This window comes from Hyla sarda, chromosome 4, assembly GCF_029499605.1.
Source record: "Hyla sarda isolate aHylSar1 chromosome 4, aHylSar1.hap1, whole genome shotgun sequence".
NCBI lineage: Eukaryota > Metazoa > Chordata > Amphibia > Anura > Hylidae > Hyla > Hyla sarda.
The window spans coordinates 34,122,301-34,134,599 of NC_079192.1; the positions used below are offsets into that span (position 1 = coordinate 34,122,301).

A 12,299-nucleotide genomic window follows, 5' to 3' on the forward strand; every position below is an offset into this window, starting at 1 on the left:
AAATTTTTTTTTTATTTGGAATATCCATTTTCCTTACAAGCAGAGAGCTTCAAAGTTAGAAAAATGCAAAATTTTAAATTTTTTCAACAAATTTAGAAATTTTTCACTAAGAAACGATGCAAGTATCGACAAAATTTTACCAATAACATAAAGTAGAATATGTCACGAAAAAACAGTCTCGGAATCAGAATGATAAGTAAAAGCATTCCAGAGTTATTAATGTTTAAAGTGACAGTGGTCAGATGTTCAAAAAATGCTCCGGTCCTAAGGTGTAAAATGGCCTGGTCCTTAAGGGGTTAAAGAGGATGGATGACCTGCAGTGCTCCACGCTACCCATGGACAAGGGTGGCGCTGTTCCCATAAGGGAAGCAGACTATGTTTTCTAATCAAAGACAACCCCTTTAACCCTTAAATGAGCATATACAGAGCCACAGAACCCCACCTATAAAACTGTATAAAATATATAAAAATAATGGAACTAAAACCAGCCTAGAACCTCCGGCCCGATAGGCGTCTCTCCTTCCCTTTTCCCTCCCTTGTCTCCTTTACCGTATGTCTTCCTTGGATTTACTTGTGCCGTCTTTCTCCCGTCTTCAGGATGCAGAACTTGCGGAGCGGCTCAATAGCAGCCTGGCCTTCTTCCTCAATGATCTCTTGTCCCTGATGGATCGAGGATTTGTGTTTGGTCTCCTGCGCTCCTACTACAAGCAGGTAACATGATACCGCCATATGCTTTCTAATCTAAGGTCGTCCATAGTTACCTCTATATGTGACACTATATGCTATGTATATACAGTTACCTCTATATGTGACACTATATCCTGTGTATATACAGTTACCTCTATATGTGACGCTATATCTTATGTATATACAGTTACCTCTATATGTGACACTATATCTTATGTATATACAGTTACCTCTATATGTGACACTATATCTTATGTATATACAGTTACCTCTATATGTGACACTATATCTTATGTATATACAGTTACCTCTATATGTGACACTATATCTTATGTATATACAGTTACCTCTATATGTGACACTATATCTTATGTATATACAGTTACCTCTATATGTGACACTATATCTTATGTATATACAGTTACCTCTATATGTGACACTATATCTTATGTATATACAGTTACCTCTATATGTGACACTATATCTTATGTATATACAGTTACCTCTATATGTGACACTATATCTTATGTATATACAGTTACCTCTATATGTGACACTATATCTTATGTATATACAGTTACCTCTATATGTGACACTATATCTTATGTATATACAGTTACCTCTATATGTGACACTATATCTTATGTATATACAGTTACCTCTATATGTGACACTATATCTTATGTATATACAGTTACCTCTATATGTGACACTATATCTTATGTATATACAGTTACCTCTATATGTGATGTTATATATTATGTATATATAGTTACCTCTATATGTGATGTTATATCTTATGTATATACAGTTACCTCTATATGTGATGTTATATCTTATGTATATATAGTTACCTCTATATGTGACACTATATCTTATGTATATACAGTTACCTCTATATGTGACACTATATCCTGTGTATATACAGTTACCTCTATATGTGACACTATATCCTGTGTATATACAGTTACCTCTATATGTGACACTATATCCTGTGTATATACAGTTACCTCTATATGTGACACTATATCTTATGTATATACAGTTACCTCTATATGTGACACTATATCTTATGTATATACAGTTACCTCTATATGTGACACTATATCTTATGTATATACAGTTACCTCTATATGTGATGTTATATCTTATGTATATACAGTTACCTCTATATGTGACACTATATCTTATGTATATACAGTTACCTCTATATGTGACACTATATCTTATGTATATACAGTTACCTCTATATGTGACACTATATCTTATGTATATAGAGTTACCTCTATATGTGACACTATATCTTATGTATATACAGTTACCTCTATATGTGATGTTATATCTTATGTATATACAGTTACCTCTATATGTGACACTATATCTTATGTATATACAGTTACCTCTATATGTGACACTATATCTTATGTATATACAGTTACCTCTATATGTGACACTATATCTTATGTATATACAGTTACCTCTATATGTGACACTATATCTTATGTATATACAGTTACCTCTATATGTGACACGATATCTTATGTATATACAGTTACCTCTATATGTGACACTATATCTTATGTATATACAGTTACCTCTATATGTGATGTTATATCTTATGTATATACAGTTACCTCTATATGTGATGTTATATCCTATGTATATACAGTTACCTCTATATGTGACACTATATCTTATGTATATACAGTTACCTCTATATGTGACACTATATCTTATGTATATACAGTTACCTCTATATGTGACACTATATCCTGTGTATATACAGTTACCTCTATATGTGACACTATATCTTATGTATATACAGTTACCTCTATATGTGATGTTATATCCTATGTATATACAGTTACCTCTATATGTGACGTTATATTCTATGTATATACAGTTACCTCTATGGGATGTTATATCTTATGTATATAGTTACCTCTATATGTGATGTTATATCCTATGTATATACAGTTACCTCTATGTGACGTTATATCCTATATATATACAGTTACCTCTATGAGACATTATATCCTATGTATATACAGTTACCTCTATATGTGACGTTATATCCTATATATATACAGTTACCTCTATGTGACGTTATATCCTATATATATACAGTTACCTCTATGTGACGTTATATCCTATGTATATACAGTTACCTCTATGTGACGTTATATCCTATGTATATACAGTTACCTCTATATGTGATGTTATATCCTATGTATATACAGTTACCTCTATATGTGATGTTATATCCTATGTATATACAGTTACCTCTATGTGACGTTATATCCTATGTATATACAGTTACCTCTATGTGACGTTATATCCTATGTATATACAGTTACCTCTATATGTGACGTTATATCCTATGTATATACAGTTACCTCTATATGTGACGTTATATCCTATGTATATACAGTTACCTCTATGTGACGTTATATCCTATGTATATACAGTTACCTCTATGTGACGTTATATCCTATGTATATACAGTTACCTCTATGTGACGTTATCTTATCTATATCTTACAGATAAACAGTAAATTGCCAATGGCACCGAACCCAAACGTGCTGATCTCCCTGCGCATGGACCTGATCCGCATCGTGTGCTCACATGAACACTACGTCACCCTAAACCTGCCCTGTGGTCGCCTCTCCCCACCCAACTCACCCTCGCCCTCTATTTCTTCTACCGCATCACAGGTCAGGTGACCCCACATTCAGGCTATCAGCCCAAGTATTTCTGACCTAGACATTGATTGTTTTCTCCATCCCGTAGAGCTCGGTCTTCTCCAGTCCGGCCCAGGACAAGATGGTCACCAATATGTTTGAGCTTTCCGTCCCCTTTAGACAGCAGCACTTCCTGTCCGGCATCATCCTCGCAGAGCTCGCCCTGATACTGGAGCCCGATGTCGACGGGTGAGTCTTCTCCTGTTAAACACCCAACTCTCAGACCAGGGCAATGAATCTGGGGCGTCCACTGGCATCTCCCAGGATGCTTTGCGGTCTGTGATCTGTTACATATTAGGCATCATATATGGCCTAAAACCACACCCGTATGCGGTGGCCAGTGGCTGCCCGATTTACTGGCAAATTTGTGCAGCCATTGCCAGACACCTGTGGGTGCAATTTTCCCACATGCGGTATCCTTAAAGGAAAACTGTCACATATTTGCTCCTGCACTAACCACAGGTACTGATAGATAGTGCGGGCGACGCTGATTCCAATGAGCCCTACCTTGCCTGGATCTGCTCGGCCGTTTTCCCGCAATCTTAGTTTTATTATATGTGGAAATCTGGCTGTAACTGGCATGGGCGGGGCTTCTGTAGCTTAACTTGCACTGACGTCAGTGCCACCCGTCCGCAGCGCAGCCCGCTTATGAATATTCATCCCCCCCCTCCCTCTAGTGGTGGCGAAGAGAGGGAGAGCTGGAGGGAGGGGGGATGAATATTCATAAGCGGGCGGCGCTGTGGACGGGCGGCTCTGACGTCAGTGCAAGTTAAGCTACAGAAGCCCCGCCCATGCCAGTTACAGCCAGATTTCCACATATAATAAAACTAAGATTGCAGGCAAACGGCCGAGCAGATCCAGGCAAGGTAGGGCTCATAGGAATCAGCGTCGCCCGCACTATCCATCAGTACCTGTGGTTAGTGCGGGACCAAATATGTGACAGTTTTCCTTTAATATTAAATCATACCCTAAATATGCCATCCGTAATTGATTGGTTGGGGTCTGATGGTTCCCCCAAACAATAGAGCCCTCAAGGTCATTGGTGGTGCTGTATGAAGAGGAACCTGAAGGCTCTTGTTTGCTGCTATGTTGTATTTCAATTCTGCATCATTGTCAAGATCTCTGCTTGCTCTTAGGATATGCGAACACTTGTTGACATCCTGAGGCTGATAAACGACATGGCTGAGGGATTTGTTACAATATAAATGTTGTCTGTCCGGCTTGTTTGCTTCAATGTATCAGTGCCGCATAACAGATTTGTAACATTATTTAGCTGCCCGTACACCTGCAATAACTGAGTGTTTATGTCTTCTGAATGGGGAAAGGAGGGGTAAGCCGCTGCCAGACAGCTCTCCTTTTGCAACTAATCTCCCCAAATAAATCAGGATGATACAACTGAATCCATATGTTTTACTCTTCTCTTTCCCGACATGTTGAGTGAAAGTCAAGAGACCCCCCCCCCTCCATACACATTAGACAGTCAGCCGTTCCTGTTGTAAAACCACTAGGGTCGGCCGACTTTTCACTAATCTGTATAGTGGGCCTTAACAAGGTTTCCCAGGATTAGCAAAAAATTGTACTTAGATTGTGTGGTATTGCATCTCAGTTACTTTGAAGTTGTAATACCACACGCAACCTGCAGACAGGTGTGGTGCTGGTTTTGGGCAAAAAGGCTCGGTTTCCCTAATCCTCGATAGCCATCTCTTAAGGCTTTTATAGGTTCCCAGCCTTTAAGATGTTCATTCATTGAGAGCAAGCAGAGGTCTTTTAAAATGGTAAGAAACTAAAACATGAAGAATACTCAATAAAGTTGTATATGTTTTTGCTCTATATCACTCTTGTTTACTATTATGTCTCTCCGCAGAGTGTTTTTCCTCCAGAAGAAGGCGATCAGCACTCTGCACAACCTCCTCTGCAGCCATGACACTGACCCTCGCTACTCCGAGCCCATGGTCAAGCAGAGTATTTCCCGTCTTTATCTTCCCTTGATCGGTGTTGTCCTGGAAACGCTGCCCCAGCTGTACGACTTCACGGGTGAACGTCCATTCTATACACTTTTGCTTGTTTGATAAGGCCGTCATCCTGATCCCTGCCGGGGACAGGTCACTGTATAACACATAAGTAGTGTTTCCCAATCAGGGTTCCTCCAGCTGTTGTAAAACGACAACTTCCAGCATGTTGGGAGTTGTAGTTTTGTAACAACTGGAGGCACCCTGGTTGGGAAACCCTAAGAGGAACAACTGTCAGGTCGTGTTACCATTCATTGACAGCAAACCAGCACTGACCTATTGCTGCTCACATAAGTTGTCCATGATTGGAGAAACATGGCTGCTTCCTTTCAACAACAGCACTTCACACCTGTCCACAGGTTGTCTGTGGTGTTACGGCTCATACCCAATCAGTTCTGTGGTGCAGAGCTCCTGTACCAGACACAACCTGTAGACAGGGGAGGCGCTGTTTTATGTAAAAAGGATAAGGCCGGGTTCACACAGCGGAAAATGTGCAGAATGTCTAAATGGAAAACACCCATGCGGACATTCCGCACATTTGACTAATCCGGCGGGCGCTAGGACCGCTCGGAAATGCGCTGTCTCATAGAATTCAATGCACTTCATTGAGGACTCCACAGAAAAAATGCGGAGGCTGGACTCGGAATTTCTGCAGCAGAAACATCTTGCACAGAAATTCTTCCGTATGAACAGTGCAGCAGAATCCCATTCAAATAAACATTGGAAATTCTGCATAAATTCTGACGTGCACATACCCGAAGGGTCACGTCAGTACGAGTGTGAATGAACTGGGCCAGGGCACTGGTGTAAAAGGGCTTATTCTGGGTTGGAAAAAACAGAGTTAATTTCTTCCAAAAAACAGCACCACCCCTGTCCTGAGGTTATGTGTGGTAATGCATCTTAGTTCCATTGAAGTCAATAGATCCAGGTGTGATGCAGTTTTTACAAAACAATTAGCTCTGATTAAAGAAACCTGTAAAGACACAGACTCCTGTGTTGTGTCCGTCATAGCCTTTGTCTTACAATACCTCTGTTTGCTGTTTGTGAATGGCAACTATCTGCCCTGCAAAATCAGCCCTGATCATATTTCACTCTCATGAGCTTTAACAGGTTCTGCACCTGCATCAGTACAGACTGGACTCATTCACTGACAGCAAGCAGAGATCTCGAAAAAGAGGAACCAAACTACAGAAGTTCTTCTAGAATGACTGAATCTGAATTGCTGACACGCTGTTCCGTTTTTCAGCCGATCCACACGCGCAGCGGGTCCGCCACGCTTCATCCGTTATGGACGAGGTGGACTCGGACGGAGGCACCATCAGTCAGACAGTTGCTATGGCAATAGCGGGGTCTCCATTACCTACAGTGCAGAAGACCGCTAGTTTTCCTCTCCCCCCTACTGTAAGTAAAGGAATACTTGTGTCCAGTCACCTCGTGGATCCATATACCTTAAGTTCACGTCTACTGTTCTCCCCCCCTCCCCCAGCCCATGCGTGCCGGCAGTGTGCTCTCTGCAGAGTCCAGTCGCAATCTCCTGGTGTGCGCCCTGTGGGTGCTGAAGAACGCCGAGCAAGACTGTCTGCAGCGCTGGTTCTCCAGTCTGTCCGTAATACAGCTGACCCGGCTGCTGGAGCTGCTGAGCACGTGTGTGTCCTGCTTCCAGTATAAGGTGAGGCGCCACCTACCTCCCAACACCGATACCGCATTACATGACGCCTGCTGCATCTAATTCTATATCTTGTATTTTACCTTTATCATTCACTAGGGCAAGAAGGCATTCGAGCGCATAAACAGTCTGACCTTTAAGAAATCTCTGGATATGAAGGCGAGACTGGAGGAGGCCATACTTGGAACCATTGGTGCCCGCCAAGACATGGTGAAACGTAGCCGAGGTGAGGGTCTTGTTAAAGGGTTACTCCGCTGGAAAACATTTTTTTCTTTAAATCAACTGGTGCCAGAAAGTTAAACACATTTGTAAAATTACTTCTTTTAAAAAAAAAAATCTTAATCCTTCCAGTACTTATCAGCTGCTATTTGCTCCACAGGAAGTTTTTCTTCTTTTTGAATTTCCTTTGTCTGACCACAGTGCTCTCTGCTGACACCTCTGTCCATATAAGGAACTGTCCAGAGTACAAGCATATCCCCATAGCAAACCTCTCCTGCTCTGGATAGTTCCTGATATGGACAGAGGTGTCAGCAGAGAGCACTGTGCTCAGACTGAAAAGAACTCCAGAGCACTGTGGTCAGACAGAAAGGTAATTTTAAAAAGAAAATAACTTCCTGTGGAGCAAATACCAGCTGATAAGTACAGGAAGGATTAAGATTTTTAAATAGAAGTCATTTACAAATCTGTTTTCATTTTCTGGCACCAGTTGATTAAAAAAAAAAAAATGTTTTCCAGCGGAGTACCCCTTTAAAAGTATGGGCATTTTATAGAGACGAACAAATCAAATCCAATCAGAAGTTTTGGATTTTGGAAAATCTGAAACTTTTGGGATTTGTTTTAGGCGAAATGTTCAAAGTGGAGTAAATTTTAGCTATCGGGAAGTATTTGGAACCCTAATCCGAAGTGTGGGTTCCTACTATCTCCGCTGTTGCTGGTACTGCTAGGGTTGGGGTCTTGGTGTTTAAAGAGCTTGAATTGGACCAAATTAGATTTCAAAAACTTTGCTCCTCTTTTTCTGGGTTGCCCGATCCCACCTTATTTATAGCATATACAGTGGTCCCTCAACATACGATGGTAATCCGTTCCAAACGGACCATCGTTTGTTGAAACCATCGTATGTTGAGGGATCTGTGCAATGTAAAGTATAGGACAGTGGTCTACAACCTGCGGACCTCCAGATGTTGCAAAACTACAACACCCAGCATGCTGGTAGTTGTAGTTTTGCAACATCTGGAGGTCTGCAGGTTGAAGACCACTGGCATAGGAAGTTGTACTCACCTGCCCTGGATGTCGCCTTCCATCGCTGTCGCCGTGTCCCCGGGATGTCCCCGATGTTCCGGCAAGGCCTCTGCTTCCCCGGCATCCTCGCTCTCCGTCGCCGCCATCACGTCGCTATGCACGGCGCTCCTATAGGATGACGGGACGGCGTGCGCAGCGACGTGATGACGACCATGGAGAGCGCCGACAATGCAGGGGATCCCGAAGAGGATGTGCCGGAGCCCCGAGGACAGGTAAGTGATCGTCAGCGGACCACACGGGGCACAGTAAACAGCTATCCGGTGTCAGCTGAAGCAGTCTGCGCTGCCGGATAGCCGTTTATGCGATGGCCCCGACATACAAAAGCATCGTGTGTTGATGCTGCCTTCTGAGAGGCCATCGTATGTTGAAATGATCGTATGTCGGGGCCATCGTAGGTCGGGGGGGGGGGGGGGTGGGTTGGCAATGATCCAACCACTGGGATCCACACTTAACCCAATAATGGAGGTGACCAGTCCCTATTCTGACAGAAAACTGACCCCATGAGATCTCCGGAACTGGACACTGCCCTTAGTAAGGAACACATGCTGCAGACTCTCTATTCATTTCTATGGGAGTGTCAAAAAGACCCGAGCACTGTGTTCCAAAAAGAAAAGAATTTCATCTGTAGTATTCATCAGCTAATAAGTACTGGAAGGATTTAAAAAAATTTAATAGAGAGAATTTACAAATCTATTTAACTTTTCTGGCACCAGTTGATTAAAAAAAAAAAAAAAAAAAAAAAAAGTTTTCCACCGGAGTACCCCTTTAAGGGTTCTTACTACCACTGCATACCTGAAAAAAAACCATATTTAAACCATGACACTAGAGGGCGCTGTAAGACTGACAAGTATCCTCCTGTCACAGAATATGCCCATACTGGTCATCACATCCCCCATGCAAAGTCATGTACGTGTTGTACTCCAAGCCTGGCACAATGGTTAAAGGGGTACGCCCGTGGAAAACGTGTTTTTTTTTTTTTTTTTTTTTTTTTATCAACCGGTGCCAGAAAGTTAAACAGATTTGTAAATTATATATATTAATGTGTATTGGTGCTCTAATAATAAAAACTATAAATAGTAATAGAGGCTCACTTACTAAAATCCTGATGGGGAGTTTACTCTCTGCCCAGAAGGAAGTTCTTGTCTCCACTTAAAAATCCTGCAAAGCTGTAATTCTGCGTCCTTGCCAGTATGGAGCTTGTCCCGTTGTACTCTCTTTTTGTGCTTTGAGTAGTTTACAGAAGTCCGTGGTTCCAGTCAGCCTATTACCTGGGAGATCTACCCCGGCCGGTGGCGTCTCACCGGCTTGCTGTACTGTTATTGGATTACGGAGTGCTGCGACCTAGCTTGCGAGTGACTTCACTACTATAGGGAGAGCGCAAAGCCAAAAAGCAGCTGACGCGTTTTGGAAAGTAACGCTTTCCTTCATCAGAGATGGAATTATTGTAAATTATTTCTATTAAGAAATCTTAATCTTTCCAGTACTTTTTAGGGTCTGAATACTACAGCGGAAATTCTTTTCTTTTTGGAACACAGAGCTCTCTGCTGACATCATAACCACAGTGCTCTCTGCTGACATCTCTGTCCATTTTAGGAACTGTCCAGAGCAGGATATGTTTGCTATGAGGGTTTTCTCCTACGCTGGACAGTTATTAAAATGGACAGAGATGTCAGCAGAGAACACTGTGGTCATGATGTCAGCAGAGAGCTCTGTGTTCCAAAAAGAAAATGATTTCCTCTATAGTATTCAGCAGCTAAAAACTACTGGAAGGATTAAGATTTTTTAATAAAAGTAATTTTACAAATCTGTTTAACTTTCTGGCACCAATTGATTAAAGAAAAAAAAAAAAAAGTTTTCCACCGGAGTACCCCTTTAACATCCTGACTGGGGCTAAATGCTGCTTGGCAGCAATGCCCCCCCCCCCTTTATAATTTTGTTGGCTGGGATTTCCCTGAGCCATGTATCACCTCCCCCAATTTTTTCCTTACAGAGCGCAGCCCTTATGGAACCCAGGAGAACGTACGATGGAGGAAAAATGTTACACATTGGAAACCAAGCAGTGAGAAGACAGAGAAGTGAGTACTACAACCCCAATCATTTCATATGGCAGAAAGCCTAATGTATATTTGTTTCAAACAATTTTTTTTTCTTTTCCATCTAATCTCAGATCACAGGCAGAACGGGACCTTGAAATTACAGTTGATGGCAATATGGCGGCCGAGGCCAACCTGGTGGTGCTGGACACATTGGAGATCATTGTGCAGGTAGGATGTCTGACATTACACTGGTGTAGAGGTATAGCTATAGAGTAGGAATGTCCAGCGCAGGATGAAGTCAGGAACTTTATTAACGATCACATGGAGCACACAGAAACACCAACGCGTTTCGGGTCAGACTGGACCCTTAAAGGACATCTGCAGCGTGACAAACACTTATCCCCTATCCTCAAGATAGGGGATAAGTGTTTGATCGCGGGGGGTCCGACCGCTGCGGCCCCCGGCGATCTCCTGTACGGGGCCGCTGCTCTCCCGTGCAGGGGGCGTGCCAGCCGCAGCATGACGTTGCGGCCGGCACGCCTCCTCCATACATCTCTATGGGAGAGGTGGGGAGGCAGCATTCGTGCCTCCCCGCATCCCCCATAGAACTGTATGGGGACGGGGAGGAGACGGGGCGTCACAGTCGACCTCTAGGTCGACACTACGTGCCTTAGCGCTCACTATGAGCGCTATTGGTGGCGCCCCGTTAGGGAGATCGGGGGGGTCCCAGCGGTTGGACCCCCCGCGATCAAACACTTATCCCCTATCCTGTGGATAGAGGATAAGTGTAATGCCGCTGCAGTTGTCCTTTAATTATGGCCATATGCCATGATTAAAGGGGTACTCCCGTGGAAAACTTATTTTTTTTTAAATCAACTGGTGCCAGAAAGTTAAACGGATTTGTAAATTACTTCTATTAAAAAAATCTTAATCCTTCCAGTACTTTTTTAGGGGCTGTATACTACAGAGAAAATGCTTTACTTTTTATATTTCTCTGATGTCACGACCACAGTGCTCTCTGCTGACCTCTGCTGTCCATTTTAGGAACTGTCCAGAGCAGGAGAAAATCCCCATAGCAAACATATGCTGCTCTGGACAGTTCCTAAAATGGACAGCAGAGAGCACTGTGGTCATGACATCAGAGAAATCCAAAAAGTAAAGCATTTCCTCTGTAGTATACAGCCCCTAAAAAATACTGGAAGGATTAAGATTTTTTTAATAGAAGTAATTTACAAATCTGTTTAACTTTCTGGCACCAGTTGATTTAAAAAGAAAAGTTTTCCACGGGAGTACCCCTTTAAGGGTCCAGTCTGACCCGAAACGCGTTGGTGTTTCTGTGTGCTCCATGTGATCGTTTATAAAGTTCCTGTTTGACTTCATCCTGTGCTGGACATTCCTTCTCTTAGTTCTGCCTATTGGACCGGTGGCACAGCCGGTTAGTCCGGAAGCGGATGGAAGAGTCGGGCTGAGGTGAGCCGCCAATTTTGCTGCCATTCGTAGAGCTATAGAGTAGTGCTTTCCAATCAGGGTGCCTCCAGCTGTTGCAAAACTACAACTCCCAGCATGCCCGGACAGCCGAAGGCTGTCCGGGCATGCTGGGAGTTGTAGTTTTGCAACAGCTGGAGGCACACTGGTTGGGAAAACTGCTATAGAGGGTGATAAGAAAATGATCCTAAGCCCATAGTTACATAAGATATCAGTGTGTATGGGTGGGGGGGGGGGGTGGTAGACTGGGGGGGGGAGTCCTCTGCCTTCATAATGAAACATTGATTTCCTATAGAGAGCTCTCTACCCCCTCTGTATTGCAGACTGTTATGCTGTCCGAGATGAAGGAGAGCATTCTGGGAGGTGTGCTGAAAGT

At 42.8% G+C, this 12,299-nt stretch overlaps 1 protein-coding gene across 7 annotated transcripts in view; it reads left to right on the forward strand.

Annotated features, from left to right (window-relative positions):
• DOCK6 (dedicator of cytokinesis 6) overlaps window positions 1-12,299 on the forward strand; it is a 148,611-nt gene that overhangs the window by 102,462 nt on the left and 33,850 nt on the right. For all 7 annotated transcript variants that reach the window (XM_056570464.1, XM_056570465.1, XM_056570462.1 and 4 more), the window contains 10 exons: window positions 598-711; window positions 3,231-3,401; window positions 3,478-3,617; window positions 5,293-5,462; window positions 6,684-6,838; window positions 6,924-7,106; window positions 7,203-7,329; window positions 10,393-10,477; window positions 10,570-10,666; window positions 12,247-12,299. The exon at window positions 12,247-12,299 is cut by the window's right edge and continues 82 nt beyond it. In XM_056570464.1, coding sequence (XP_056426439.1) covers window positions 598-711; window positions 3,231-3,401; window positions 3,478-3,617; window positions 5,293-5,462; window positions 6,684-6,838; window positions 6,924-7,106; window positions 7,203-7,329; window positions 10,393-10,477; window positions 10,570-10,666; window positions 12,247-12,299 — 1,295 coding nt within the window. The remainder of the gene's footprint in view (window positions 1-597; window positions 712-3,230; window positions 3,402-3,477; window positions 3,618-5,292; window positions 5,463-6,683; window positions 6,839-6,923; window positions 7,107-7,202; window positions 7,330-10,392; window positions 10,478-10,569; window positions 10,667-12,246) is intronic.